The 27,650-nt window shown below is 39.0% G+C and overlaps 1 protein-coding gene across 14 annotated transcripts in view; it reads left to right on the forward strand.

The window, feature by feature from the left end:
• Positions 1 to 27,650, forward strand: part of GRIP1 (glutamate receptor interacting protein 1) — a 690,600-nt gene that overhangs the window by 519,113 nt on the left and 143,837 nt on the right. For all 14 annotated transcript variants that reach the window (XM_057741777.1, XM_057741778.1, XM_057741785.1 and 11 more), the window contains 4 exons: positions 12,930 to 13,065; positions 16,000 to 16,145; positions 23,699 to 23,782; positions 27,279 to 27,354. In XM_057741777.1, coding sequence (XP_057597760.1) covers positions 12,930 to 13,065; positions 16,000 to 16,145; positions 23,699 to 23,782; positions 27,279 to 27,354 — 442 coding nt within the window. The remainder of the gene's footprint in view (positions 1 to 12,929; positions 13,066 to 15,999; positions 16,146 to 23,698; positions 23,783 to 27,278; positions 27,355 to 27,650) is intronic.

A 27,650-nucleotide genomic window follows, 5' to 3' on the forward strand; every position in this document is an offset into this window, starting at 1 on the left:
AGGTGTGTGTGTGCCCACATGCACGCATGTGCACAGGAATGTACATATCTCAGTGATTCCAGATGCCACCACACAGTTCTCTAGGAACCCTTGACTCATATTCTGAAAAAAAATTCTTATGCTTGATCTAAAAGCAAGAGCAGAGAACGGTGGATGAGGAGCAGTAAATATTTTATAGCAAAAATTATACAACTTTACTTAAAGATATATTTTTTTATTGAAGTATAGTTGATTTACAATGCTGTGTTAGTTGCAGGCGTACAGCACAGTGATTCACACACACACACACACACACACACACAGACACGAGGGTGAGTCAAAAATTATCCACACTCTGGTTATATTAAAACTTCTGTTGGCCACACTGTCTTATCAGAGCTTTCTGTTCAAGGCTACTGTCTCCCAGTCACTGCTCTGCAGATGTGAACATGTTACATTAGTTCATTCGTTACTGCGGTGCGAGCAAAAAAGGATGCCCCACTTGTGATTTACACAGAAGAAGAGCAGTGTGCAGTGATTCGTTTTTTGTGGTCTGAGGGTGTACCTGGTGCTGTTATTTATCAAAGACTTTGTGCGCAGTGTGGAGGAAGTGTTTTTTTGCTAAGAAGTGTGTACGAATGGATAGAGAAGTTCAAGGAAGGTTGCACAAGTGTTAGCCATCAAGAAGGAGCTGGACGCCCATCCACATCCACGGCTGATGACAACATTGAGCGTACATGTGAAATGATTCTGTCAAATAGATGAGTGACAGTGGATTATGTGGCAAATCATTTGCAAATCAGCATGGCTCAAACGTTCAACAAACAGCAGTGCTCATTACAATGAGATGCTTATTGAAGAGCTGAAGTCTAAATTTAGGATTAAACGCAGAGGACTGCTATCCAAGGGTGTTGTGATCTTGCATGACACTGCACGTCTGCACACTTCTGTCCACACTGTCGACACTCTGCAAAAACTTCGTTTTGAGGTGTTAAAGCATCCTCCCTGTAGTCCTGATCTTGCTCCATTGGACTTTCACCTGTTTGGTCCCCTGAAAGCAGCCCTACGAGGATGAAGCTTCACTTCTGATGAAGAAGGGAAGACAGTGGTGCATTTGTGGCTTGCAGCTCAGCCTAAAACATTTTTAATGAGGCAATACAAAAGCTTGTTCACAGATGGACAAAGTGTATTGAAAAGCAAGAAGATTATGTTGAAAAATGATGTATTTATCTTTTTCTAAAAGTTAATTAAAGTAAATTCTACAGCCAGACTGTGGATAATTTTTGACTCACCCTCATATATATATTCTTTTTCAGATTCTTTTCCCTTATAGGTTATTACAAAATATTGAGTAGAGTTCCCTGTGCTCTACAGTAGGTCCTTGTTGGTCATCTATTTTATATGTAGTAGTTTATATATGTTAATCCCATCCTCCTAATTTATCTCCCTCTCCCAATCCCCCCTGGTGACCATAGTTTGTTTTGTACATCTGTGACTCTATTTCTGTTTTGTAAATAAGTTCATTTGTACCATTTTTTTAGATTCCACATATAAGTGATATCATGTGATATTTGTCTTTGGCTTACTTAATATCATAATCTCTAGATCCATCCATATTGCTGCAAATGTCATTATTGTGTTCTTTCTATGGCTGAGTAATATATATATATTATACATATATACACATTATATATATATCACATCATATATATATATATATATATATCACATCTTCTTTATCCATTCCTCTGCCAGTGGACATTTAGATTGTTGCCATGTCTTGGCACTTGTAAACAGTGCTGCTGTGAACATTGGGGTGCACATATCTTTTCGAACTAGAGTTTTCTCTGAATACATACCCAGGACTGGGATTGCAGGATCATATGGTAGCTCTATTTTTGGTTTTTTAAAGAACCTCCATACTGTTCTGCATAGTTGCTGTACCAATTTACTTTTCCACCAACAGTATAGGAGGGTTCCTTTTTCTTCACATAAGGGTAGGTACTTTTATTATCCTTGTTTCAGGAACTAAGGAAACTAAGCCCAAGAAAAATTAAATACCTTATAAGTTGTGACGCTGAGAAGCTTAATAGAAAAATTGGACAATTAAGTCATTGATTTTGGAAAAGTGGAAAACTGAAAGAATCCTAATATTGCCATAATTTAAAAGCAGTGATTTTTTTTTCTAAATGCTTCAAGAGATGTAATATATCCGACTCAGTTACACCAAGAGTCCACATCTCTGCTTTATCTGTTTTTTAAAATGCTGATCTATATATCACATACTTTCGGGGTCTCAGGTTTTTGTGGTTGGTACTGCATATTTGTGTATCCTCTTTCTCTTGAGGTGATCTGAGAAACATACAGATATTAATGCAGCCGTCCCCGTCACCATGGGAGATAAATACTGCTCATAATTTTGTTTCACATGAATATTTGTGGGAGGTAATATTTATGTGCTGTACATCCCTGCCATGAATCTAGCTTATATTCAGATTCCCAGGGGATGAGAAAAATTCTGGTACATCCTTCATGTCACTATACAAAGGTGGAAAGTGCAAGAAGACCTTTCCCTGCTAGTCTGGGTGGCAAGAACTGAGACAGCAAATGCAGCCATTCATCACAGAAACCCAGCTTTGAGCCCGGCAGCTTTGCTGAACCAGGGGATGTTAGAAGGAACTTGAAATGAGTATTGGAAAAAGCATCTGTTTATTTCCTGAGGGGGGTAAACTTCCTAGTGGCACCACTAAAAGTAATATACAGATAAAAGTGTATTGTGAGCAATAATATTCTCTCCAAAAAGAATACACAGGGATAGCTATAGTATTCTGGTATGCGCCTCAATCCCCCTTATGAAGGCAATGGTAAAAAATAATCAACCAGAGAAGCTTAGGGAAATAACTCTGTCTGCTCCTGTTTAAATTCTGCTGCTTTATCATTTTGCTTTGGGACTGTCCAGCCAGAATTCTGTTTGCCACAAGCCGATGCCCATCTCCAGGTCATAATTCCCTGTGTTGGGACTGACATGCCCATTTGTTCAGCAGCTCCAGGAAGCACCTACCACAGTGCCAGGTGCCATTCTAGGCACTGGAGATACAGGCGGGAAAAGAACACTGTCTCTGTCACTAGCATTTGAAAATCTGTGACTTATTGTGTGAAGTATTCATACAATAAATATAATACCAGCAGTATTAAAAATACTGTTAAAATACTATTAACAGTATTAATACTATTAGATAGAGTATTAAATGATAGTATTAATAGTATTAAAATACTATTGATATTATATTTATTTAATAAAAATACTATTTTTATCAATAGTACTTCTATTTTACTGTTTATGATATGCTTTTAAAAATCTAGTGAATCTAGGTGGCACAGTGGTTAAGAATCCACCTGCCAGTGCAGGGGACACAGGTTTGATCCCTGCCCCAGGAAGATACCACATGCTGTGGAGCAACTAAGCCTGTGCGCCACAACTATTGGACCCATGTGCCACAACTACTGAAGCCTGTGCACCTAAAGCCCATGCTTCGCAACAAGAGAAGCCACCATAATGAGAAGCCCGTGCACCACAATGAAGAACAGCCCCCACTCTCTGCAACTAGAGAAAGCCCATGTGTAGCAATGAAGACCCAACACAGCAAATAAATTAATTAATTAAATAAATAAATTTATTTTTTAAAAAATCTAGTGAATGGAACTTCAATAAGTAAAGAGCTTCATCAGGGTCTATTTCGCTGAATGTGCCAATGGTTGTTGCTATTAAAATGCATTTTCTCTTTTTGTGATACGGCTCTAAGGTGAGGGTCTTACAGACCCTTTGGGGTGTGATAAAAACTATTCTAAGACTAGGTTTTTCCCTAGTACTGAAATCTCATTTGCTTTCTCTCCAACTGGCATTATATCACATGACTTTGCCCTCTCCAGTCAGTCTCAACAACACAAACTTCCTCTCTTTTCTAGAGTCCCTTTTTAGTGACAGGTGTCAACAGCTCCAGACAAGGTGGAAACCTTGCGTTCCTCTTGTCCATCCCAGTTTCTCGCTCCCCACACACTAATTTGTCTCTAACTCAAGGAAATTCTTCTTCGGTGTGTCTGGAGTTCGCGCCATCCTCATAGCTCCTGGTGGATTTCAGTTTCGCATGTGTTGCCTACCTGTCCCCCCCCCCACCGCCCCCCGCCACCCCGTCCAAGTTCACGCTTCCCTCATTGCCTTGGTATCTGTCCACACTCCAATTCTTACCCTCCCTTGCAATTAGGTGTGAACGTGGAACACGTTCTTGCCCTGGAGATGTGAACAAAAGCAGGCCAGTGGTGGCTTTTGAGAGCTCTTTCTCTTTATCCCCCAAGATAACATCCTAAGGCAGAAGTTCCCAAACTTTCTCCGTTCACAGAGCCCTTGATGTCTCAGTAATTTTTTCACAGCACCTCTAGGCCAAGTGAAATATCAGTAGTTCCACTGACTAAGTAGTTAGGTCCAAAAAACATAATACATATTATCTCCTAACCATTTAGTAGCCATTTGAAAAAATGTAATACATATAAAGAATCACAAGTACTTACCAATGGTATGCATGTGCCTGTTGGACATTGCACCGTTTCTCACACCTTCAAATCAGGTGAAACACTGATGAACGCATTTCCTGTTCCATATCCACTTTCACACAGAGCCTCCTTTCTGTCACAGAAACCACCAAAAAACCCAGCTCTGGAAATATAGGCTATCAACAAAAGCAGGGCTGTGTGTTCTAATGTTGAACCGAACTGCCTGTAGCTAATAGGTGGTGTCGTGCCCAGCTGATCTCAAGTATGGCTGTAATTCCTTCAGATTTTTAAGATACTCCACCGTGGTCCTGTGAGTTCACTCTGGAACCTTGAGGCACCTTGTTCACAGTTTGGGAACCAGAGTACCGAGGGATGACAGAGTCACAAAATGGAAAACAGCAGAGGTCCCTGCATCTCTCTGTGAAGGGGAGCAGACTGCTGACCGGGAACACCCACCTCCGACTTGTATATGAGTGGAATAAGCTTCCTTTGTGCTTGAGCCATTATTCATTTTTGGATTTGTTGACACAACCTCGCCTAATTTAATTAATATCTTACGTACTGCAGTAACCTTCTAATGATTCTCCTTGACCCAAATCGAATGCATTTCTCCCCAACTGTTCATGTCATTATTACCAAATCTACTGCTTTGCACTAGTAACAGGCTAAACCTTTTCTAAAACTCAAAGCTGAGCACTTTCTTTGTTTGCTTCCCAGCCTGGTTTCTACCAGTCTTTCCTCATGCACTAAGCCCTAAATCAGTGTCTCTCAATCTCGACTACATATTAGCGTCACCTGGGGAGGTTCAAAAAATACCAATGCCCAGTTCTCCACCTGCAAGGATTTTCATCTAATTGAAATGGACCAATTCCTTGAAGAACACAAACTACCACAACTCACTGAATCTGAAATAGATCATTTGAATAGCCCTGTAGCTATTAAGGGAAATGAATTTGTAATTTAAAAACTCCAAAAAAAATGTCCGGACCCAGATGGCGTCTTTGAAAATTACAGAAATGTTTTAAAAAGAGCAAGCACCAATTCTATACAGTTTCTTCCAGAAAATAGAAGAGGAAAGGATGTATTTCTCAACTGATTTTATGAAGCTAGTACTGATACCCAAACCATAGAAAGAAAACTGCAGATGACATCCCTCATGCATATAGATGCAAAAAAAAAAAAAAATCCTTAACAAAATATTAGCAAATAAAATTCAGCAGTAAAAACAGAATTATATACCACGAGCAAGTGGTGTTTGTTTCAGGAACACAAGATTGGATCAATATTAGAAGATCAATCAATGTAATCCACTACATTTTCAGACTAAAGAAGAAAAATCACATCATCATATTAATGTAAATAAATGTGGCAAAATTCAAACTCATGATAAAAACTCTCAGAAAAATAGGATTAGAGGGGAATTTCCTCAAACTGATAGGCTACAAAAACCCTACAGTTAACATAATACTTGCTGAGATACTGAATGCTTTTCCCCTAAGATAGGGAACAAGGCAAGGATATCCATTCTCACCACTCTTATTCAACATGGTACTGGAAGTTCTAGCCTGTGCTTTATGCAAGAAAGGGAACTAGAAGGCATATAGGTTGGAAACAAATAAAAACTGTCCTTTCTTACAGATGGCATGATTGTCTACATAGAAGACCCTAAGGAATCTACCAAAAAACAACTTCCTAGAACTGTTAAGTCAGTTCAAATATACAGAAATCAATTGTATATCTGTATACTAGCAATGGATACATTACATCAAAATGAATGATACAATACCATTTGCAATTGCTCACCCAAAATGAAATACTTTGGTATAAAACTAACAAAGCATGCTGAAAACTACAAAATGCTGATGAAAGAAATCAAAGTTTCTACATAATTTGAAGAAACATTATGCTTGTGAATTGGAAGACAACATAGTAAAGGTGTCTGTTCTTTCCAAATTAACATACAGCTTTAATCCAAATCCAATCAAAATACCAGTAAAAGTTTCTATAGATACAGACAAGATTATTCTAATATTTACATGGAAAGGCAAAAGAATTAGAAGAGCTGAAACAATTTAAAAAAAAAAAACAGTGAAGTAGGAGGAATTGTCCTAACCAATTTCAAGACTTTTATTATATAGATATAGTAATGAAGACTGCATAGTATCTGTGAAGGGATAGATACATCAGTAAAACAGAATAGAGAACCCAGAAACAGACTGATTTTGACAGGATGCAAAAGCAATTCAGTGAAGAAAAGAGAGCTTATTCAACAAATAGTGCTGGAGCAGTTGGAGACCCAACCGCCTCTTGCCTCCCAAAAAATTATATGAAATTGGACTCTCACACCTTGTGTAAAAATTAACTTAAAATGAATAACAGACTTAAATGTCAGCCATAATATTATAGAACTTTTAGAAACTGTAGAAGAAACATAGAAAATTTCCAGGATCTAAGGCTCAACAAAGAGTTCTTAGACTTGACAACAGCATGACCTATAAAAAGAGAAATTGATCAATTGGACTTCATCAAAATTAAAAATGTTTGCTCTGCAGAAGACCTTGTTAGGAGGATAAAAAGAAAATCTACAGACTGGGTGAAAATATTTGCAAACCGCATATTCAACAGGGGACTATTATCTAGAATACATAAGGAACTCAAAACTCAACAGTAAAACAGCAAACAATCTCATTAGAAAATGGGCAAAAGACATGAAAAGACATTTCACCAAAGAGGGTATGTAAATGACAAATAAGTACACACAAAAAAATGTTAAATATTTCCCATTAGAGAAATGGCTCAAATTACGCAAGAATTAAAACCATAATTAGATATCATTAACGCACATATCAGTATGACGAAAATAAAAACAACAGTCAAGTACTGACAAGGATGCAGACAAAGTGGATCCTTCACACACTGCTGCTGGGAATGTAAAATGGTACTGCTACCTTGGAAAACGATTTGACAGTTTATTAGAAAAGTAAATATGCAACTACTGTATGACCTAGCACTTGTACTGCTGGGCATTTATCCTTGATAAATGAATACTTACGTTCACACAAAAACTTGCTCATGAATGTTCATAGTAACTTCATTCATAATAGCCCCAAACTGAAAGTAACAAAAATGTCCTTCGACAGGAAAATGGTGGCACAAACTGCTGCATACCTATACCATGGAATCCCACTCAGCAAGAAAAAGGAACTCTTGCTGCACACAACTTGGATAAATCACCGGAAGATTATCCTGAGTGTAAAAAGTCAGCCACAAAGCTTTCACACTGTGTGACTGCATTTATTTAACATTCTTAAAATGACAAAGTTATAAACATAGAGAATGGGGTAGGGGTTGCCGGGGTTAAAGAAGGGGTTGGGGTAGGAGGGTCGTGGGTGATCTATCAGGCATAACATGAGGGATCCTTGTGGTGATGGAAATGTTCTGTATCTTGACTACATCAGGGTCAATATCCTACTTGTGCTACTTGTGTTACCGTAGGGGAGAAACCAGGTAAAGGGGACCGAGGGTCTCTCTGTATTATTTCTTACAACTGCATGGGAATCTTACAATTAAGATTCCATTACGTTATCTCACAATTAAAAGTTTAATTAAAAAATTGCCCATCGATGGGGGTTGGTATTCTGATTGACTTGGTCTGGGGTGGGCTCACACATTTGGTAGTGTCAAAGCTCCCCAGGTGATTCTAACATGCAGCCAGAAGTGAGAAAGTGCAAATTGAACTGATGGACTTGCACTCCCCAGAACCTGTGTAATCACCCACCAGTTCTTGTCGCTCTGCCTTTACCACCTCCCCTCTCCATTTGCTGAGCTGAGGCCGTCTTCGAGACCTGGCTCAGGAGTAGCTCCTGCGAGGAACAGTCCAAGGTGTGACTTGCCCAGTCTGGTGACGGAACCTCTGGGTTGCACCATGGTGGCCCGTTATTTACTCTCATCATAGCTCATCACTCTGTCGTCATCGTCACTTTTTGTCTGTCGCCCTGCTCTCAGCAACTGTTGTTAGTTGTTCTCTTTGTAATTCCCTGATCATTTAGCCCTTGAATTTTAGGAACCTTCCAAAAATTACAGGTAACTCCCTTTTCTTGATCTGAGCCTAATTATACTTTTTAAATAATCAATGAGGCAAGAATTTCCAGATACCAAAAGTTTCACAGAACAAAATGAGATTCTTATGCTGTACCTTTATTCTATGCAAAACATTACAGTCTTAGCATGACAAAGCACTAGGATGGTCTAATGTGGGTTCTGAATACCCTGTGCCTATGATACGTCTTTTCTTTTCATTCTTTCTTATTTTGTACATCCAAATAGATCCAGACTCTGCACAGTGTTTGGGAGGCAGACACAGAGGCTTTGCCAGCCTCCCCACTCCAGGCCCCTGCTTCTGGGGTGTCTGGTTATTTTCTTAATCTCTCTCAGGGTGGTGTAACATCCAGTCATAATCCGTCACCTCATTCAGGTAGGCTTTCTGGGCAGGCTGTTCCTGTTCTTTCATAGCAACATTAAACTGCCAGCTGGTAGACCTTAGGAATATAATTTTTCTCAGAATCTTTGCAAGGATTCATGTTCCATTTTTGCAATAATATGAACTATAATCTTGTGCTCTCCAAATCCTATTGGCATTTTTACTGATATTGTGAACTTTATAATTAAGGGAGAATTGTCATGTTTTTACATTGGGTTATGAGCCCACTGGCATATCAGTTCCTAGATGACAGGGATTTTCTCTGTTTGGTTGAGTTCTATCTCCAAAGCCTAGAACAGTGCCTGGCACATAGCAGGTGATCAGTTTTTATTGAATGAATGAATGGGATGCCTTTTCATTCATTCTGGTTTTATATCACTCAGAAGTGTTTTAAAGTCTTCTTCATAGAGCTCTTGTATATTTTTCATTATTTTTTTTTCTTAGGAATTTTAGTCTTGGCTATTGTAAATGCCTCTTTTTTTCTTCTGTGATTAACTTCTAACTAGTTGTTGCTTGTTTGTAGAAGGCTATGGTTTTCTTCATATTAATTTTTTAACCATCTCTGTTATGGAATTTTCTTTTTTGTTTGCAAGAATTTTTCATACTTCTCTTGTTGTTGCCAGGTATCATTGTTACTTTTCTTAAAACTTTCTGGAATTCAGTAATTAAGAGGATTGAATTACAAGCCCAAAGAAAAACAGATTTAGTTAAATCTCATTCTATCGGTGAGATTCTTGTTGGTTGAGTGTGTACTGGTACAGATATAAACCTGCAATTCCTTTTCTAAGATAATTAAATATGGTGATTAAGGAAACCGTCAAATCCAGAACCATCTCATTCCTTGCCAGCTGGGGATCATCTGTTCCCTGTGCTGCTTGCTAATTTGGAAAGAATGCAGTCTTTACTACAGAGTCCTCTTAATTTAGGGAGGGATATTTGCAATTTAAATCACAAAGAAAGAAACTGTCAGTATATATTGACTTGCCCAAGTTCCACTGCAAACTCTGTTCAGTAAGCCTTGATATACAAGCGAACTCATGCAAATGAATGCATCTGTCTTCATTTCTCCTTGCCATTAGACCATTATGCAAACATTAAACACCAAAAAAAAGACATAAAATGATTGATTAGTCTAGTGGAGAGTGCAGGTTAGCAGAAAGCTAGCTCCAAAAGCATGTTCCTCCCTCTCCAAACTGCTTCTTTTCTCTTCCTTTCTTCGAAAACACCTATAAATGATTTAGTCAGTCCTTCAGAGACTAGAGCTGCTTATTGGCAGTTAGCATTCTTGTGATTCAGCACATTTTCTTGCAACAACAGAATTGTCTTTACTCCTGAGTTTTGCCTAGTTTAGACTCCTCCTTTGGTCTGTTCTGCTCCCCTAATCCTGATGGATAAATACAGACAGATTAGACAGAAGACAAAATTGTGAAATAGATGTTGCCTTTGGAACAGCAAGTCTTCATTTTACATTGTTGCCAGGACCATCTCGTTCTGTGGCCACCTTCCCCACAACCCACACTGTGGCATGGTGCTCTGTGACTAGGCTTTAAACATCTCTGACTTTTTTCATCTTTGAGTTTCATTGTCTGACTCATAGTAAGCACTCAGTAAATTCTTGAATCAATGAATACACAAATTACTCAGTTAACTGGTACATTAATATTTTCTTTCTTCCATGCTTTTGAAACTAGTTCTTGGGGAAGGATTTGAAATATTTTTAAACAAGAGGGTAATTGACTATTACCAGTTTAAAAAGTAGCCCTGATGGATTTGTATTTTAACAGAGATCAAATTAAACTAATTGAATTTAGCTTTTCTAGATTTTCAGCCAGAGACCTGGGAAGGACCTGGGTTCCTTCTGCAGGAAATTGCATTCTCCATATCCCATAAGGCTGTACTTAAGTCCTGGTATTCCATTTTAGCACGGTCCTGAAATCCAGAGTACAAATAAAATTCTTACTGATTGAAACTTATTTCTTACTTGTCTGTTATTACGATTTTATAGTTGCTTCTTTGTGCATTTATGATTGACTTTTAAGGCAGGCCCTTAAAAATCTATGCTCCCAACTCCTTAAGTAAAGCTCTATAATCAAGTGCTTAAACATACAGGGTCAATCTACATATTTAAAGAAAATGCCAGCAGTTCTTTCATTGGGCAAAGTTGTTGTATACATTATATCTCTGTAATATGAATAGTCTTCATCTGTTATGTAATTTTTATTCCTTTAGTTATTAACCTTATTTTTAAAATAATTTATACCTAGCCTTCTGCCAAGGAGGACTTATGGGGTTGTTCATTAAGTTGACTTCTTCAACTATGAATTGGGCCTATATATGTCTTTTGGGGATGTATAGAGGGTTGTTTTGTTGTATTAAGAAAGCTTGGGTAAAATGCACACCATGGTGGACTTTTGTTACAAATGCTCCTGGTAAATTATGTAAAAGGTCCTGTGCCTTTATATACTTGACAAGAATTTTGTTTGTTGAATTTCAATCTTTATTTGGTCTCTCATTCAGAAGGTAGTAAATGAAGCGGACATTACTCACACTCATAGACTCTTCCTTGGCTTCTATTTTAAAGAGCAGTAACAACTCATGTATGCAGTATCATGAAATTGCCATGGAAATGGAAGTATGCAGAGTTGCTCAGGTCACAGGATCTGGAAATCTTGAAAGTTCTGCCTAGACTGACGTTAGTACATAGAAATCAGTGGGCTGTCCCCTTGCCTTCTTTCCCCAAGCACCCTGTTCTCTTCACTAGATCAGATGAGAGATTATTTCTTTCCCTAACATGATTTGATTTTTTGTCAACTAATGGAATAGATCAGCGGCAACAATTTAAAGACCTTTATGATAAGCATTCATAAAATGCTGAAATGATGATTAACTTTGTCGTGTAATTAAGGAAAGGGCAGAGGTGTGTAGATAATCTGTTTGGTTTTTTGACTTTGAAAAAGAAATTCTGTTCTTGCATTTTAATGAGTGTCTCTGATGTCCTAGAAGTTCATAACCCCTGAAATTCATAACCTGATTCAAGAGGAGTTGGAAAACTGTCGAGTTTCCCCATCCCTACCTAGAAAGCGTATGGGGGGAGGGATACATGTAACAGAGAATTTTAAAACAATCATAGTTAGCCTCTGGGTAGATAAATACCGATGCATTTTTATTTCTGAAAGCAAAGATAGTGGTAAAGTTTTCTTTCGGTGGTGCCTAAAATCAAAAGATTTAGGTTCCCTCTTGGTGCAGAGACATTATCCCCACAAGATCGGTGAGATTTTCACATTTCGGAAGTAGAGAGTGAGGATTAACAGAAGTTCCCTGGGAATTCTGAGGACCAACCCTGCCTTGACATACCGTGACACATTTTGGAGCTGTTGTGCTTTGTTTTCTGAAAGTGAAAAAAAAGTCAATAATATTTTTCTTGAACCTGTAGAAAGCTCTTCTAATGTGTCACTTGGCTTCCTCAGCACAAATGTATCAGGAACTTGGAGGCTGCTGCTGCACTCTATGCTTTTGTATTATTATTTAAAATTCCATTCTGGCCCCTTATCTTATGACTCTCAGTTGTTCCCTTTGGAATTGCAAGGAGAGACACTAGAGAAAATCAGTTCGGAATGACAGAAAACAAAGGGCGAATATTATCCTTGTACATAAGCCATGTCAGACCATTTATTGTGAATCTAGAGCGAACTACCCCATTGGTACCCATTTTAATAACCCGTAATGGAATATCTGCTCCGCTCTGTCTGCATGCTCATCTTTATGAGATACTCTGCAAATTGCAATGGGAAAGAGGCCACAGATCTTTTCCCACAAAAGAAAAAGTGCAGAGTTTATGGGGAGGAGTCACTTCACCAGCCACAAAAACAACCCCTTGTGCTTCTACTGTCATTTACTAAAGCAGATGCTTTTCTCTTAACAGAGGAGTTCAAGGGCTCCACCGTGGTTGAATTGATGAAGAAGGAAGGCACCACCCTCGGGCTGACCGTCTCGGGCGGAATTGACAAGGATGGCAAGCCAAGAGTATCTAACCTGCGGCAGGGAGGAATTGCTGCTAGGTAACTGCCTCGTGGGAAAACGTAGCAAAAGGAAGGCAAGGTGTAATTAATTCAAAAATTAAAGCTCCATCAGAAAAGGTCACTAACAAATACATGACAGCTGCCATCTGCTGGGCAGAAGCACAGGGGGGCACGTTTCCAAAGCGTGGCTTTTCTGGCCTGTGCCAAAGTCGCCAGGGAGCTCTCACGTCATCTCTGGAGCAGCCAAGCCCTCCTAAGATTTTAATTATAAAATGCCTGCGTGGATCTAGTCCTCAGATTGCCACTGAACAGCAGACAGGTGCAGTGGGAGTGAGACAGTCCAGTCATCTAACGGGAAACAGGTGACCCAGACTGTGGATTGAGTGGGGGGAACGGCAACAGAGGGACATGACAAGCCTAGAAAGTGAGGGAGACCCAACTCCAAGTTTCTAAGTAACAATTTTGCTTGTCCTGCATATTCTCAACTTTTCGACGTGTGAGATTTTCATTAAGACAAAGAGGTGGTTTCCAAAAGGACAGAAGCCTTAGTTGAGGAGGTCTCGTTTTGTCCTTGTTCTGATGAACTGCAGACTGCACTGGTTCTTGCTGACGGCAGAATGTCCTGGGTGCTGGACACGGGTGGGTTTGCTTTGCAGACAAATTCTAAATCTATGTCAGAAAGAGGGTGTGGAATGGCCAGGTTTCATTCAAAGTGAGGTTAATGTCCCTTAAATCCTGGACACCACTATTTGTATCTACATTGGCACAAATTAAGTTTTAAAGTTCTTGCCTTTTAATTGTCACCTGAAATAGTGATTACTTTCAATGATCAACCTGTTGGTACAATTTATAAGCTCAATCCAATTGATCGCTCCGTGATCTGGGGTATTGTTTGCAAACCAGGCAGGTGTCAACACAAGCACCTTCGTCTCCTTCCTTCAGATTGTTTTTTAATTGAAAGATAGTTGATTTACAATGTTGTGTTAATTTCTGTTGTACAGCAAAGTGATTCAGTTATACATACACATATGTTCTTTTTTCTGTTCTTTTCCATTATGGTTTTTAAGAGATTTCTTTCCACACCATAGCCTGCTTTCATTTGTAACAGTCATGGCCAATCCATGATGCTAGGATTTCCTGTATCTCCAGGACTTCTTCATATGTAGCCCCTAAAGCATGCGTGATTGGCAGGGGAGAGGGCGAGAATGCCATTTTCACATGGATTGGTGCTATAATTAAAAGTAACGCTGTGCCAGTTATATTCAGTAGTATCTTCTTTTTTTCCTTTTTTTATATTTGCAGTATTATCGATCACCAAATATTTATTATTTAAACCACTACCTTTTCACAAGTAGTAAACCAAAATAAGTAAAGATAAGATCCCTGCCCTCAGGGGGCTTATAATCTATTAGAGGAAATAAGGTATAAAAAACATGAAAAGTTTGGGAGCAGTAATCACATTGCATAATAGTGAAAAGCAGCAAAAATAAGAGCTGTCACAGAACATTAGGCAATTAAGTTGCCCAATAAATGTCAGTGAGTAAACCTGAGTTAAGAGTGACAGCATGTATTACAGACTGGGGGCTCTGAGGCAGGAATGATTGGAGCTGGGCTTATGTAAGATAAATGAATTTGGTATTTTTATTTGGGGAGAAAACATTATTGAAGGTCCTTATCAGTGACACAGATTTTTTTTTTAATTTTTATTGAAGTATAGTTGATTTACAATGTTGTGTTAGTTTCATGTGTACAGCAAAGTTAATCAGTTATACATAAACATGTATCCATTCTTTTTTAGATTCTTTCCCTGTATAGGCCATTTCAGAGTATTGAGTAGAGTTCCCTGTGCTAGAGTAGGTCCTTGTTAGTTAGTACACAGAAATCTCTTGCATTCCTATACACTAACAACAAAAGATCAGAAAGAGAAATCAAGAAAACAATCCCATTTACCACTGCATCAAAAAGAATAAAATACCTAGGGATAAACCTACCTAAGGAGGCAAAAGACCTGTACTCAGAAACCTGTATGATACTGATGAAAGAAATAAAAGGTAACACAAACAAATACCATGTTCTTGGATTGGAAGAATCAATATTGTGAAAATGACTATATTACCCAAAGCAATCTACAGATTCAGTGTAATCCCTATAAAATTACCAGTGGCATTTTTCACAGAATTAGAACAAAAAATTTTACAATTTGTATGGAAACACAAAAGACCATGAATAGCTAGATTTTAAGTCCTATCATTGGTCTTGCTGCCTGCTTTTGGTTTAGAAGTAGAGTTTGACTGAGAGCTCCAGAGTTCTATTATGATGGTGAAGAGAGAGGAGAATGTTACTGAAACCTGGTACTTTCTTTGTGATTTCTTCTTCACCAATACTTTTTTTTTATCAGTCCCACTGTAAGTAATAAATAGCAAAATAAGTTGACCCTGTGGGTGGTCCTGGACACACTCCCAGTGAAGATATCAAAAGTGGTAAAATGTCCAAAAGGCAGGCAGTACAAATGAGAGGGAATGAGAAGAAAGGAAAAGTTCTAGTGTGTCCAGGATGCAGATAATCTGCCCTCAGACACCATGTCTTTATGTGCAGAGCAGCAAAAAAATAATTTTTTATTTTGTTTTATGGTGCTCTTTAAAAATAAAAGAGGTAAAGGGTTAGGAAAAACTCAGAGACAGCAGCAGACCCAGCACAGGACTTGGGAAGTACATAGTCCGCATGAGTAAGAGGGACCCAGCACAGGACTTGGGAAGTACATAGTCCGCATGAGTAAGAGGGATCCGTGACTCTCTCGTTCACCCCCGGCTGCACACCTGCTCTGACCAACCAGCTACATCCTAGGAGGCAGGAACTCCCTCTGTGTCGGCCTTCTGGGCTGGCGTGCTTATCCACGATGGGAAAGCGGGAAACGTGGTCAGACTGGCCTGCGGGATGGAGCGGTCCACGGAGACCACATTCTTTGTTTTGCAGAAGTGATCAGCTGGATGTGGGTGACTACATCAAAGCGGTGAATGGCATCAACCTGGCCAAGTTCCGCCACGATGAGATCATCAGCTTGCTGAAGAACGTTGGGGAAAGAGTGGTTCTGGAAGTCGAGTATGAGCTGCCGCCAGTCTGTAAGTCATCACGGTCCAGGGGCAGAAGAGCTGCACCAGGTTTTTGCCTAAAACTATTGGTTCTCTTTTTTTTTTTCCCTTTTGCCATCATTGTCTTATTACAGGAACGGCAGAGCACAGTTTCTTAATATTTAAAAATTATTTGAATTGCTACAGCCTACTCAGGAGGAATGTAAAAGAGCATAAATAATGAAATTACGTAGGACTCATGTTTCCTTAAGGCCATCTGTGAACATCAGAGCTGGATTTTTGTGTCAAATAGCCAGACAGATCCCAAGTCCAACTTTTATTAGCTACATGCCTTTGAGAAAGTTTACTTAAGCTTCTTGTGTTTCAGTGTGCACATCTGAGAAATGGGGATGATATTAGTAATCTATGATATTACCCATAGATCTGTTATGAGGATTAAATGACAGTATTTGTAAAGCATTTAGGACAGTGCCTAGCACTACAAAAATTTTTGATAAATAATAAATATATAAATCAATCAAAACTGTAAGGCACTATTATCATTATTCTCATTTCACAGAGGCTTAAGTTAAATATCTTTCTCAAATTAGCAGGCACCAAAGTCAGCTCTTTGCTCTTCTGTACTACTGAGAACTCAGATTGATTATTACTGATAGTAATTCATTTGTTTAGCAATAACTTACTGAGTATTACTTTGTTCCAACCCCCACAAGGTACACCGGTGGGATTTATATTCTAGCAGGGGAAGACAGATATTAAAGTAAAACCACAATAAATAAGTTAATTACAGGTACCCCTTGAGTCATGAGGGAGTTAGGGGCGCCAGCCCTTCGCAAAGTTGAAAATCCGTGTATAACTTATGGTTGGCCCTCCACATATGTGGTTTCTCCAAAAGCGGTGTTGTTCCGTATCTGCAGATTCAACCAACCAGGTGTCGTGCAGTACTGTAGTGTTTACTATTGAAAAAACCCATATGCACATGGACCCATGCAGTTCAAACCCATGTTGTTCAAGGGTCAGCAGTATGTAGTATAAATGTTATGGGTCATGAATGCTGTGGGAAAAAGAAAAGAAAGCAAAGAGAGGCGTTGGGAGTACTGGGCTGGGGGTGGAATTACATTTTTTTTAAAAATTTATCTGTTGGCTATGTTGGGTCTTGGTTGCTGCGTGCGGGTTTTCTCTGGTTGTGGTGAGTGGGGGCTACTCTTCGTTGTGGTGGGCGAGCTTCTCTTGTTGTGGAGCATGGGCTCTAGGCACTCAGGCTTCAGTAGTTGCAGCACATGGACCCGGTAGCTGAGCCTCACAGGCTTAGTTGCTCCGCGGCATGCAGGATCTTCCAGGACCAGGGATGGAACCCATATCCCCTTTATTGGCAGGCAGATTCTCAACCACCGCACCACCAGGAAGTCCTGGCAGTTTTAAGTAGAGTGGTTAGGAATAGCTTCATTGAGAAGGTGACATTAATCAGTGACTTGAAGGAGGTGAGGAAGTTAGCTGTGTGGATTTCTGGGGGAAAAGAATTCCAGAAAGAAGGAAAAGCCAGTGCTAAGATAAAAAGGCAGGAAAATATCTCACATTGTTCTAGAAGCATTAAGAAGGGCAGTGTGGCTGGAGCAGAGTAAGCATGAAGAGAACTGGGGGAGGTGCTCAGAAGTATAAAGCAGTGGTCCCCAACCTTTCTAGCACCAGGGATGATTTTTGTGGAAGACAGTTTTTCCATGGCTGAAGGGGAGGGGAAGGGTGGGGTGGTTCGGGCAGTAATGCGAGCAATGGGGAGAGATGGCAGATGAAGCCTCGCTCACTCGCCCACTGCTCACCTCCTGCTGTGTGGCGGGCAGTACCGGTCCACCGCCTGGGGGTTGGGGACCCCTGGTGTGAAGGATAGGAGCATCTGTGTAGGCCATTGGAGAGACCTTAGGTTTTGCTCTGAATGGTGCAGGAAGGCACTGTATGGTTTGGGGCAGAGGAGTGACATGATCTGATGTGTGTTTTCAAAGCCTCCTGTGGCTGCTGTGTTGAGAATAGACTGCAGGGGCAAGGGTAGAAGCTTGGGAGAGCATTGGAGGGCTACTGCAGTGATCCAGGTGGAAGATGGTGGTGGAGATGGTGAAAAGCGCTCATATTCCCCATCTGTTTTGAAGATAGAGCCAACAGGATTTCCTGATAGATTTAATGTGGGTTGTGCAGAAAGAGAGAAATCAAGGCCCGCAGGAGATTTTGAGTCTGAGCAGCTGGAAGGATGGAGTTGCCATTAAAGGGGGTGGGTAAGAATGTGGGCAGAGCTGACTTGCAAGGAGAAGATCAGAAGTTCATTGTTTAAGATGCTACCGTTGAGGTGCCTATGTGACATGCTAAGAGACAACGTCAAGAAAAGAGCTGGAGATGCAGTTTGGTGTTTGGGAGAAAGATCTGGACCAGAAGTGTCGATGTAAGAGTAATGGGGCTATGGATGGTGTTTGAAGCTTTGGGACCAGATGACAGCACTCAGAGCAGTGAGTGTATATACCAATCACGAGTTCTTATCCTTAACATAAAATCTAACACTGAAAAGCTAATGATGATTTTATTACAAAATCCATTGGAATCTGTGTTCTAAAACCTCGCTACAACATTTTTCATTTTCAGTACGAGCAGGCAGTAAAATAGAGTATTGGGAGCTTGGGCTGCGTCACTAGTTCAATGTCAGTTTTGTCCCTTTCTAGCTTTGTGACTTTGGGCATGTTATTTACGTCCTCTGAACTGTAGGTTTCTCAGCTATAAAATGGCTATAACGTAGAATTTTTGTAAGAAATCAAGGCTGCAATCCTGTAAAGTATTTAGATCACAAGCACGCACTCGCTGAGCCACAGTGCATCTTAGCCATTGTTACTGTTATTATTATCCCCCTGAAAGTACTGTGTTTTCTTGAACTTAAAGGCAGTTTGCTTTGAAATCACTGTCTTAAACCACTGCCAAGAGGAGTCAAATAGCTAGAGCTAATGCTCTTTGATTAAGCATTTTTATTCCACTGGGTACATGACTATTAAGAAAGCACAGCCTCTTCCTAAGAGGAGCTCTAAGTATAGCTCTCAGGGTGAGGCCAGAAGTGCCGTTTGCTGTGTATGATGAGCGATCCAGAGCTGGGGATTTCAGGGTAGACCTGAAGGAGTTTGTATAGGTCCAGTAGGAAGATGAACATTCCAGGCACAGTGTATGGCAAGGAGGTAAGAAGACAGTCTGGTACGTAGGTTGACCTGCAAACGGTTTGGAGTTGCTGGAACACAAAGGGAAAGAGAGGGCCTGGAGAGGATGAGGCCAGCGAGGTAAACAAGCACCAAGTGAAGGAGGGCCTTGTAAACCATGTGTGTGGGGTGTGGATGGTGTCAAGTGGGCAGTGAGGAGCCTTTCAAAGCTTTTAAGGCCAAGGAACAGCATCATCAGATCAGGGTTTTTAGACTTATTTTAAGAGGTCAAATGGAGAACAGATCAGAGACTATAAACCCCCAAGCTGTTACAATTTTCCAAAAGAGAGGTAATATCCTGAATAAATGTAGCATTAGTAGGGTTAACGAGGAGAGGCTGGGCCTCCAAAACTTTCAGGGGTTAAAACCTATCCTGACTTGGTGCTTATACCAGCTTTTCCTCCCTCACACAATAAAGCTGATGGAAAAGCAGAAAATATTTTCAAACACAAAAGTGTGAATTTGGTGGTAGAAATCAGATAGAAGAGGTCTATTCGCCAAGGATTATCTCTGTCTCTTTCTATTATGTTTAGATAAATTAATAAGATCTCTGAGTTCAGGGAGGTGAAGGGATTAACAAGCCTCCCTTTCACTGAGCTCAGACAGCCAGAGCAGGAGCCAGCCAGCAGCCGTGAGGCCCCGGAAGAGGGCTGCCTGCTGAAAGGTAGGCCACCTGAGACCGAGACTGTAACTCTCTCAAGGATCACAGCAGTCTGAGGCACAGCCAACCCCAGAGTCCAGAAAGAACTGGAGGAAGGTGTGTGTGTGTGTGTGTGTGTGTGTGTGTGTGTGTGTGTGTGTGTGTGTGAGAGAGAGAGAGAGACAGAGACAGAGAGACAGAGAGATAGGGAGAGAGATACAGAGACAGAGAGAGATAGAGATCTGATAGAAGGAAAATGGAACTTTGACCTTGGGCAAGCCTCTTCTGAGATTCAGTTTCTTAGTGAAAATGAAATAGTCGACCTCCATGACCCCTAAAGTTCTTTTTGACTTTAGAATTATGTGGTGTTTGAGACTGTATTTAGAGAGAATATTACCAGACTGTATCTTGGATATTTGCGTATTCAAAGTTGTTCTAGAGGAGTGCCTTCAAACTTTTTGGTCACATAACCCCTAAAGAATTTTGAAATATTACATATTTCTCATCCAGCTTTTAGTTAACACCTAAAATTCTTTATGATAAGCTTCAATAGTTGGATAAGATGTAATTTTTAGCATGATGTTTATTTTATACATCTTTAAATACTATTTCCATTCAAACCTTGGAGCTACAGATTTCCCTCGTTTGTTTTATGGAAAACCTCAGCCATGGAATCTTATTGTTAAAGGCAGTCCTCATTGTTAAACCATCAGCTAAATCAGACTAGCTTTTTATTGGAAGGAGTCCTTCCTTAATTCAAATAAATATGTCAAAGCATGTCCCGGTGACAGCCTTATTACTTCTCATTTCTAATTCTAAGAGAGATAGACAGATGATAGATGGTGATGATGGTGATGATGATGGTGGTGATGGTGGTGATGATGATGGTGATGATGGTGATGGTGATGGTGGTCATGATGATGGTGATGATGATGGTGATGGTGGTCATGATGGTGATGGTGATGATAGATGATGATGGTGATGGTGATGATAGATGATGGTGATGGTGATGATGGTGATGATGATGGTGGTGATGGTGGTGATGATGATGGTGATGGTGATGGTGGTGATGGTGGTGATGATGATGGTGATGATGATGGTGATGGTGGTCATGATGGTGATGGTGATGATAGATGATGATGGTGATGGTGATGATAGATGATGGTGATGGTGATGATGGTGATGATGATGATGGGGGTGGGGTGGGCAGGGAGGTGGGCATCCCAGGTCTCCTCCACGTGCTTCAGTCTGGGATGTAGTCTGAAGAAGCATCAGCTCCCCAAGGGAAGCTCTTCCTATGGCAATGGCAGAGGGAAAACAGGACAAGCCCAACCACAGGAGCGCATTTCCAGACTCTGCTCGCATCTCTTAACATCCCATTGGCCCAAGCAAGTCAGCTGTGCAAATCCAATGTAATGAGGTGGAGAAGTGCACAACTCCTTTTCTCCTATAGATATAGGGGTTGGGGAGGTAGGGAAATAGTATATAATTTAGAAAAACTAAATCTACCATAATAAAATAGAGAATGTCACTTTATGATCTAGAAATACATGCATATGCACATATAGAAACAAGGGACAACAGTACAATTGAAATCCCTAGGAGGAGTATTTTTGCGTTATAAAATTGGTTTCTCCCTAGCCCTCCTATGTGCCTGGTTTGATTCTTTGGGTATGCCCCTTAATTGGATCGCTGTGTCCACATACACACGTGTAAGTAATGAGTAAAATTCATGTGGCCAAACAGGGTGTCTGGTGCTGAAAATGAAAACCCAGCCACCAAGAGCCAGTCGTGCAATCATAAATAATAAAGACCAAATCTATTTCATTAAGTATATTAAAATGTAGTCAACATTCCCATTTATCTTTGTAAATGATGAACAGCGGTAGTGTGGATAATCTAAAGCTGTAGGTAATCCCCAAAGTCTTTATATTGACTTTAGATTTGATTGTAAGATTTTATGGTCAGCAAGATTTAGTTCAGGCAAAATTAAAATTACAGTGCTTTGCCTTCCCCGAACAGACACTCAGCCAACAAGGACAGGTGGCCCAGAATTAGAATTTGGTTGTATGTAATTGAAAGTTGATTTAATGATTAAATGAAATAAAATTTGTAAACCACTTTGCAGAGTTCCTGGCACACCGTAGATGCTCATTAATTATTTCTCCCCTTATCTTTTTCTTAATAGAACAAAAAGATCATGTTCTTAACCAATTTCTTCAAGTGGCTCGTTGGGTGGTGGAAATAAAACATTTGGTTTGAGCCCAGTTTTTTAAATTTAATTAAAACTGTACTTCAACACGTTGAGCTACTCATATGCACTCTTTCCAGCTGATTAGAATAAACTGAAATTCCCCTGATAGCAAGAAGATGACATTTAATTAAATCAGCAGTGTACCAAAACATTTTGTTCAGCTGTAGGTTTCTGTTGTTTTCCAGCAGATCCAAATTCTTATTGTACTTTATGTCTCAGCTGGATGTGTGCAGTTTTATGAATTTAACTGTGTACTTTTCCTAATCATGTCCATTCCTTTGAGGATTCAGAATTTCTGAGAAGTAAAAAATAATTGTAATTAATGCTTAATTAAAATTACTTTCTATTTCTGTCAGTGGCAAGAAACGTTCTTTTCAGAGATGCCTTTAAATTCTGTCTATATGTTCTTGTTGATAGCTTGATGGAAGAAGCCCTTCAGGACCTGGTAACAATGTCAAAACTGTGCCATTGATGATGAACACAGCCTGAGACAATTAGATATCCTTGTACAAATTCAAGACAAGGCGCTAAGACCATCAGATTCTATCGATGGCCAACTCTTCTGTCTCCAAATAAAAATAGCCTCGTATCCATAATGATAAAATATTAATTTTTAGAAATGTTTGGGTTTTTAAAATCTAGCAGTAGTGTATCATATAATCAGAACTACTCACCAGTTTCTTGGAAAAAAAAAAAATCTTAAAGAATAGTTTAGTTACTATACCTTCATATAACTTATCCCCTCATATCGTGTATAATGTAATTAGAGATAGCAACTTGGCAATGCAATTTCATTTTGTGAAATGAGAGCAATAACCAGGCAAACACAACCTAAGCATGATGGTATCAAATAAAATTAAGTAGCTCTTTGTTTTATTTGTCAGTAGTAATATTTTGAATGTACTTCACATTTCTTTTGCTCTCCAAGTTTCATTTTGGTTGCTGATGTCTTTGTTTAATTGCTATGCATCATGTCAGAAAATCAATTTACATCAGCTTAATCTGTTAATGGCAATCTGAGAGTAATACTTTTTCTTCTTGTTCTAGTTGCAAAAAGCAATATAAAGACAATTATTTCATAAGTTTTACAAAAATCATTATTTTTGCATCATACAAAGGGAAAACAATTCCATTTATCATATGAAGATTGTTGCTCTTGGTATATAGAGTTCTAAAAATGTGAATATTATGCTCTAAAAACTGGCTACACAAGAGGAGAGGAAGTGTCTCTGATTCTGGTTCCACCTGGACCTATATAAGTCGCTTACACAGATGACTATTTTATGGTATTTATATATCATTCCAATTACTTTTTTCTAACATTTGCTTTAAAAGAGATTTTTTGCTGTTTTATTACTCAGTAAGAATTATTTGCAACAAGGGATCTGTAATATGTTATGCCTATCAAAAAATCCAGAAATGTTATTATGATGTAAGACTTATATTTCCCTCTCTTTCCTGCATTCAGCTGTTCAAGGATCGAGTGTTATTTTCCGAACAGTGGAGGTCACATTACATAAAGAAGGCAATACCTTTGGTTTTGTAATACGAGGTAGGTGGCAGTTAGAAAATAGATCTAACATATTCTTGGAGAATTTGTCAGTGAAATATTGGGAGTGAACTAGAAAGTCATCCTCAAAAGAATTGATGTTTTCAGTGCCTAAAGTCACATTATATATTTGCAGCTGTTTTTCTTTAAAGGAATAAAGCAATAATTGGAAATCAAACTGGAATCCAAATGATCTAGCTAATTGATTTCAGTTTGTTAATACAGAGCAGGAAGCCAGTGTTTGTAAACCTTGTCAGTTCACAGTCATCGTACTGATTTGCGCTTGTCAACATGTCTTTTGGCTTCCCTTTTATACTTTTATATATCATTGAGTCGAAAATGATTATAGGTATGGATGGTTTGATTTAACATACTACGATTAAGCAACTTTGTTTAAATTGTTTTCTCCTAAAATACATTTTGTTATTGTAGCTTCCTACAAAGGAATTTCAGATAATCTAATCCCTTGGGTACCTGTGTGCATCAGCTCAACTCATCTTATTTTGGAATGATATTAATAATAAAAATGTCAGGTGACTCCAACTTGTCTACAGAACCATTCATTCCGAGCTGTAATTCTGTCTTTTATTATTTTAGTTTTCTTGTTAGTAATTTCATCCCCTAAAGACTACACATACATTAATACCTTGTAATTCCTAGTATGACAATGAGGTTCAATAGGGAACTAGGTAAGCAACAGGAATTTTTTAACATTTCTTGATTTTTTACAATTTGTTTCTACCTATTGCATTTTATACTTCACCAGAGTCAAAATTCTATCAAAATTATAAGACATTAATTAAAATTAAGCATCTTAATAAATGTACATGCATCAAGGAATAAAAGAGATGTATTCACTTATACAGGCTTGCCTTAATGACTGAGCTTTGGGCATTAGGTTTAATTCTGTGTCAGTCATTTAGCAAATCAATCAATCAGATGTTCATTAAGGACACGTCAATATGTCAGCATAAGGCAGACTACTATGGAGTCATGAGACAGGACCCCTATCTACAGGAAATTATAGTCCAGTGAATTTAAGACATAAGTTGATAAAATGCCCAAATGTGTATTAGAGAAAACGGGCAACTAGGAACCCACGGAATGGTTCAGACCAGTAGTTATTACACTTTTCTAACCAAGTCCTACATTTAAGTGGAGCAACAGACCCCAAGATCATTTACCTTAACCATTTTCAGATTGCTGTGTAAAAAAACTAGATGCATATAATGAAAAGCGTACAAGTACTTTTAGTTTGTATATACAAATATGGTTTTGCAATACAAATTTGAAAGAGAGGCGCACTTGAATTGCATGCCTGCAAGCCCAATTATTAAAATGCTGTGGTTAAAAATACTGCTGGGCGGATCTTCATCACTAGTTGCTCTATGGCTAATCAATAACACATCAAATTGCTAATGAAAGAGCTAAACCAACAGTAATTTATCATTTAAGAACCAAAAAGTATGGCAGCAATGACCATCTACAACCACCTCAAGACAGCTGATGATACGATGTTAACAAATGTCCTTCCCATTTCAAACATCTGTGTGTGCATGCACCGTACCAGCTGTTCAGTATGAGCCTAGACTTCTACCTAGTGCATCATAGGTACTTAACAAGTGAAAGAATGAGTGAATGATGCCTAGGCTTGTGTGGACATCAGACCTCTTAGTATTACACAGGTTTTAAAACCTTAGAAATGATGAGCCAGTTTTAGTTTATGAGTACCTAAGTTTTGTAGGTTTTAATAACTCCCGTAGTATGTTGGTCGAACATGAAAATTGGTGAAATTTTGCATAAGTTTTTAACGAGAATAAGTAAAGAACTTATATTTTCCAATCAATTTGAGGCCCATCTGGAGGGTATTCCTTGCTCAAAAGGCGGCCACTGTGCATCCCCTAAGAGTTATTGGTTAACCACAAACAGAGTTGCAGAGTAAGAAAGTACTGTGGATAAATGCTCTCATGACAGGTAAGACATTATGGCACAGGTGGGATTTGAGCTTCACTTAGACCAATGGGGACATTGAGGAAGGAGGGAGGGGAAGCTATTGCAGATGAAGCATGTTCCTTTAGTGCTGGAGAATTTCTTCTTACCCAGTTAGGATGGGTCTTTTAACAATAAACCAGGCTTTTAGCTGATAAATGGACTTACACTTCTATTGCTATATGTCACAGATCCAAAAACCTTGACTGCCCAAACAATGGAACCTTGCACCCATAAAATGAAAAATGAGAATAGCTTAAGGGACTTGTGGGACAACATAAAGCCTAATAGCATTCACATTATAAGCATCCCAGAAAGAGAAGAGAGAGAGGGAAAGGGGCAGGAAACTTATTTGAAGAAATAATGGCTGAAAACATTTCTAACCTGAGGAAGGAAATAGACACCCAGGTTTAGGAAGCACAGAGAATCCCAAACAAGATGAACCCAAAGAGATTCATACCAAGACACATGATAATTAAACTGTCACAACTTAAAAATAAAGAGAGAATCTTAAGAGCAGAAAGAGAAAGACAACTTGTTATATACAAGGGAACTCCCATAAGACTATCAGCTGGTATTTCAACAGAAAATTTGCAGGCCAGAAGGGACATGATATGTTCAAGATGCTAAAAGGAAAAAAACTTCCAAGAATACTCTACCTGGCAAGGTTAACTTTCAGAATTGAAGGAGAGAGAAAAGAGTTTCCCAGACAAGGAAAAGCAAAAGTAGTTCATAGCCACTAAACTGGCCTTACAAAAAATGTTAAAGGGACATCTTTAAGCTGAGAAGAAAAGGCCCTAAATATAAATAAGAAAATATATGAAAGAAAAAATCTCACTGGTAAAGTCAAATATATGGTAAAGGTAGTGGATCAGTCACTTACAAAATTGGTATGAAGGTTAAAAGACAGAAGTAGTAAAATTAGCTATAACTACAAGAATTAGTTAAGGGATACAGAATAAAAAGATGTAAAATGTAACATCAAAACACATCAAAGGGGGGGTACTAAAAATGCAGTGCTTTTAGAATGCACTAATATTTTGAACACCCCATTTTTAATGGAGGCCACTTAAGCCACTTGAATTTTTCTTTTTTAATATTTGGATTTTTTCTTTTCCTTTAGTTTTTGCTTCATGTCAGGTTGTAGACTCACCTGTATTACAGCCCAGGTTGATTGGTACCAGATATGCCCACCTACACTTTATAACCAGCAGCTGTTCTAATTGGGCTAGTATTTATTTGATGCACTTGTGATACTAGTTGCTGAACATTTTATATCACATACCTGATTACAGCCATTTACCGAGAGGTGAGAAATGTTGACTTCAACAATATATTCTATATAAAATGAATAAGATTTTTAAGCCTCTTATGTGCCAGAAGGAAAACCTTATATGTATTCCTCCAATACAATAAATTATATTTCAGTTTCTCAGCTGGCATTTGGTAAGTGAATTTTTTAATGGCAGCAATGAGAGCGTTTTTAAGCTGAATTCCTTTTCTTTGCTAGGGGGAGCACATGACGATAGAAATAAATCTCGTCCGGTTGTAATAACATGTGTTCGCCCTGGAGGGCCTGCTGACAGGTAAACTTCATCTGTCTGTGTCACTATCCGAATAGATTACGTAAAGCTGGGGACTTTGGCATAGAAGTTGCTGAATTCGAAATTTCATAGTAACAGATAGGTATTAAATCAATATGTTGGAATGTGAAAACAGATGAGTTCAGGCTGCAGAATCAGAAGAAAGTTTGACTCCAGATTCAACGCTTATTACCCTGTGTTTTTGCCAAGTGACTTCACAGTACTAAGCTCAGTTCCCTCCAACTGGAAAAGGTAGATAATAATGCCTACCTTTCAGAGTTTTTTGTTTTGGCAAAAAG

Source organism: Hippopotamus amphibius, chromosome 7, assembly GCF_030028045.1.
Source record: "Hippopotamus amphibius kiboko isolate mHipAmp2 chromosome 7, mHipAmp2.hap2, whole genome shotgun sequence".
In the NCBI taxonomy this organism is placed as follows: Eukaryota; Metazoa; Chordata; class Mammalia; order Artiodactyla; family Hippopotamidae; genus Hippopotamus; species Hippopotamus amphibius.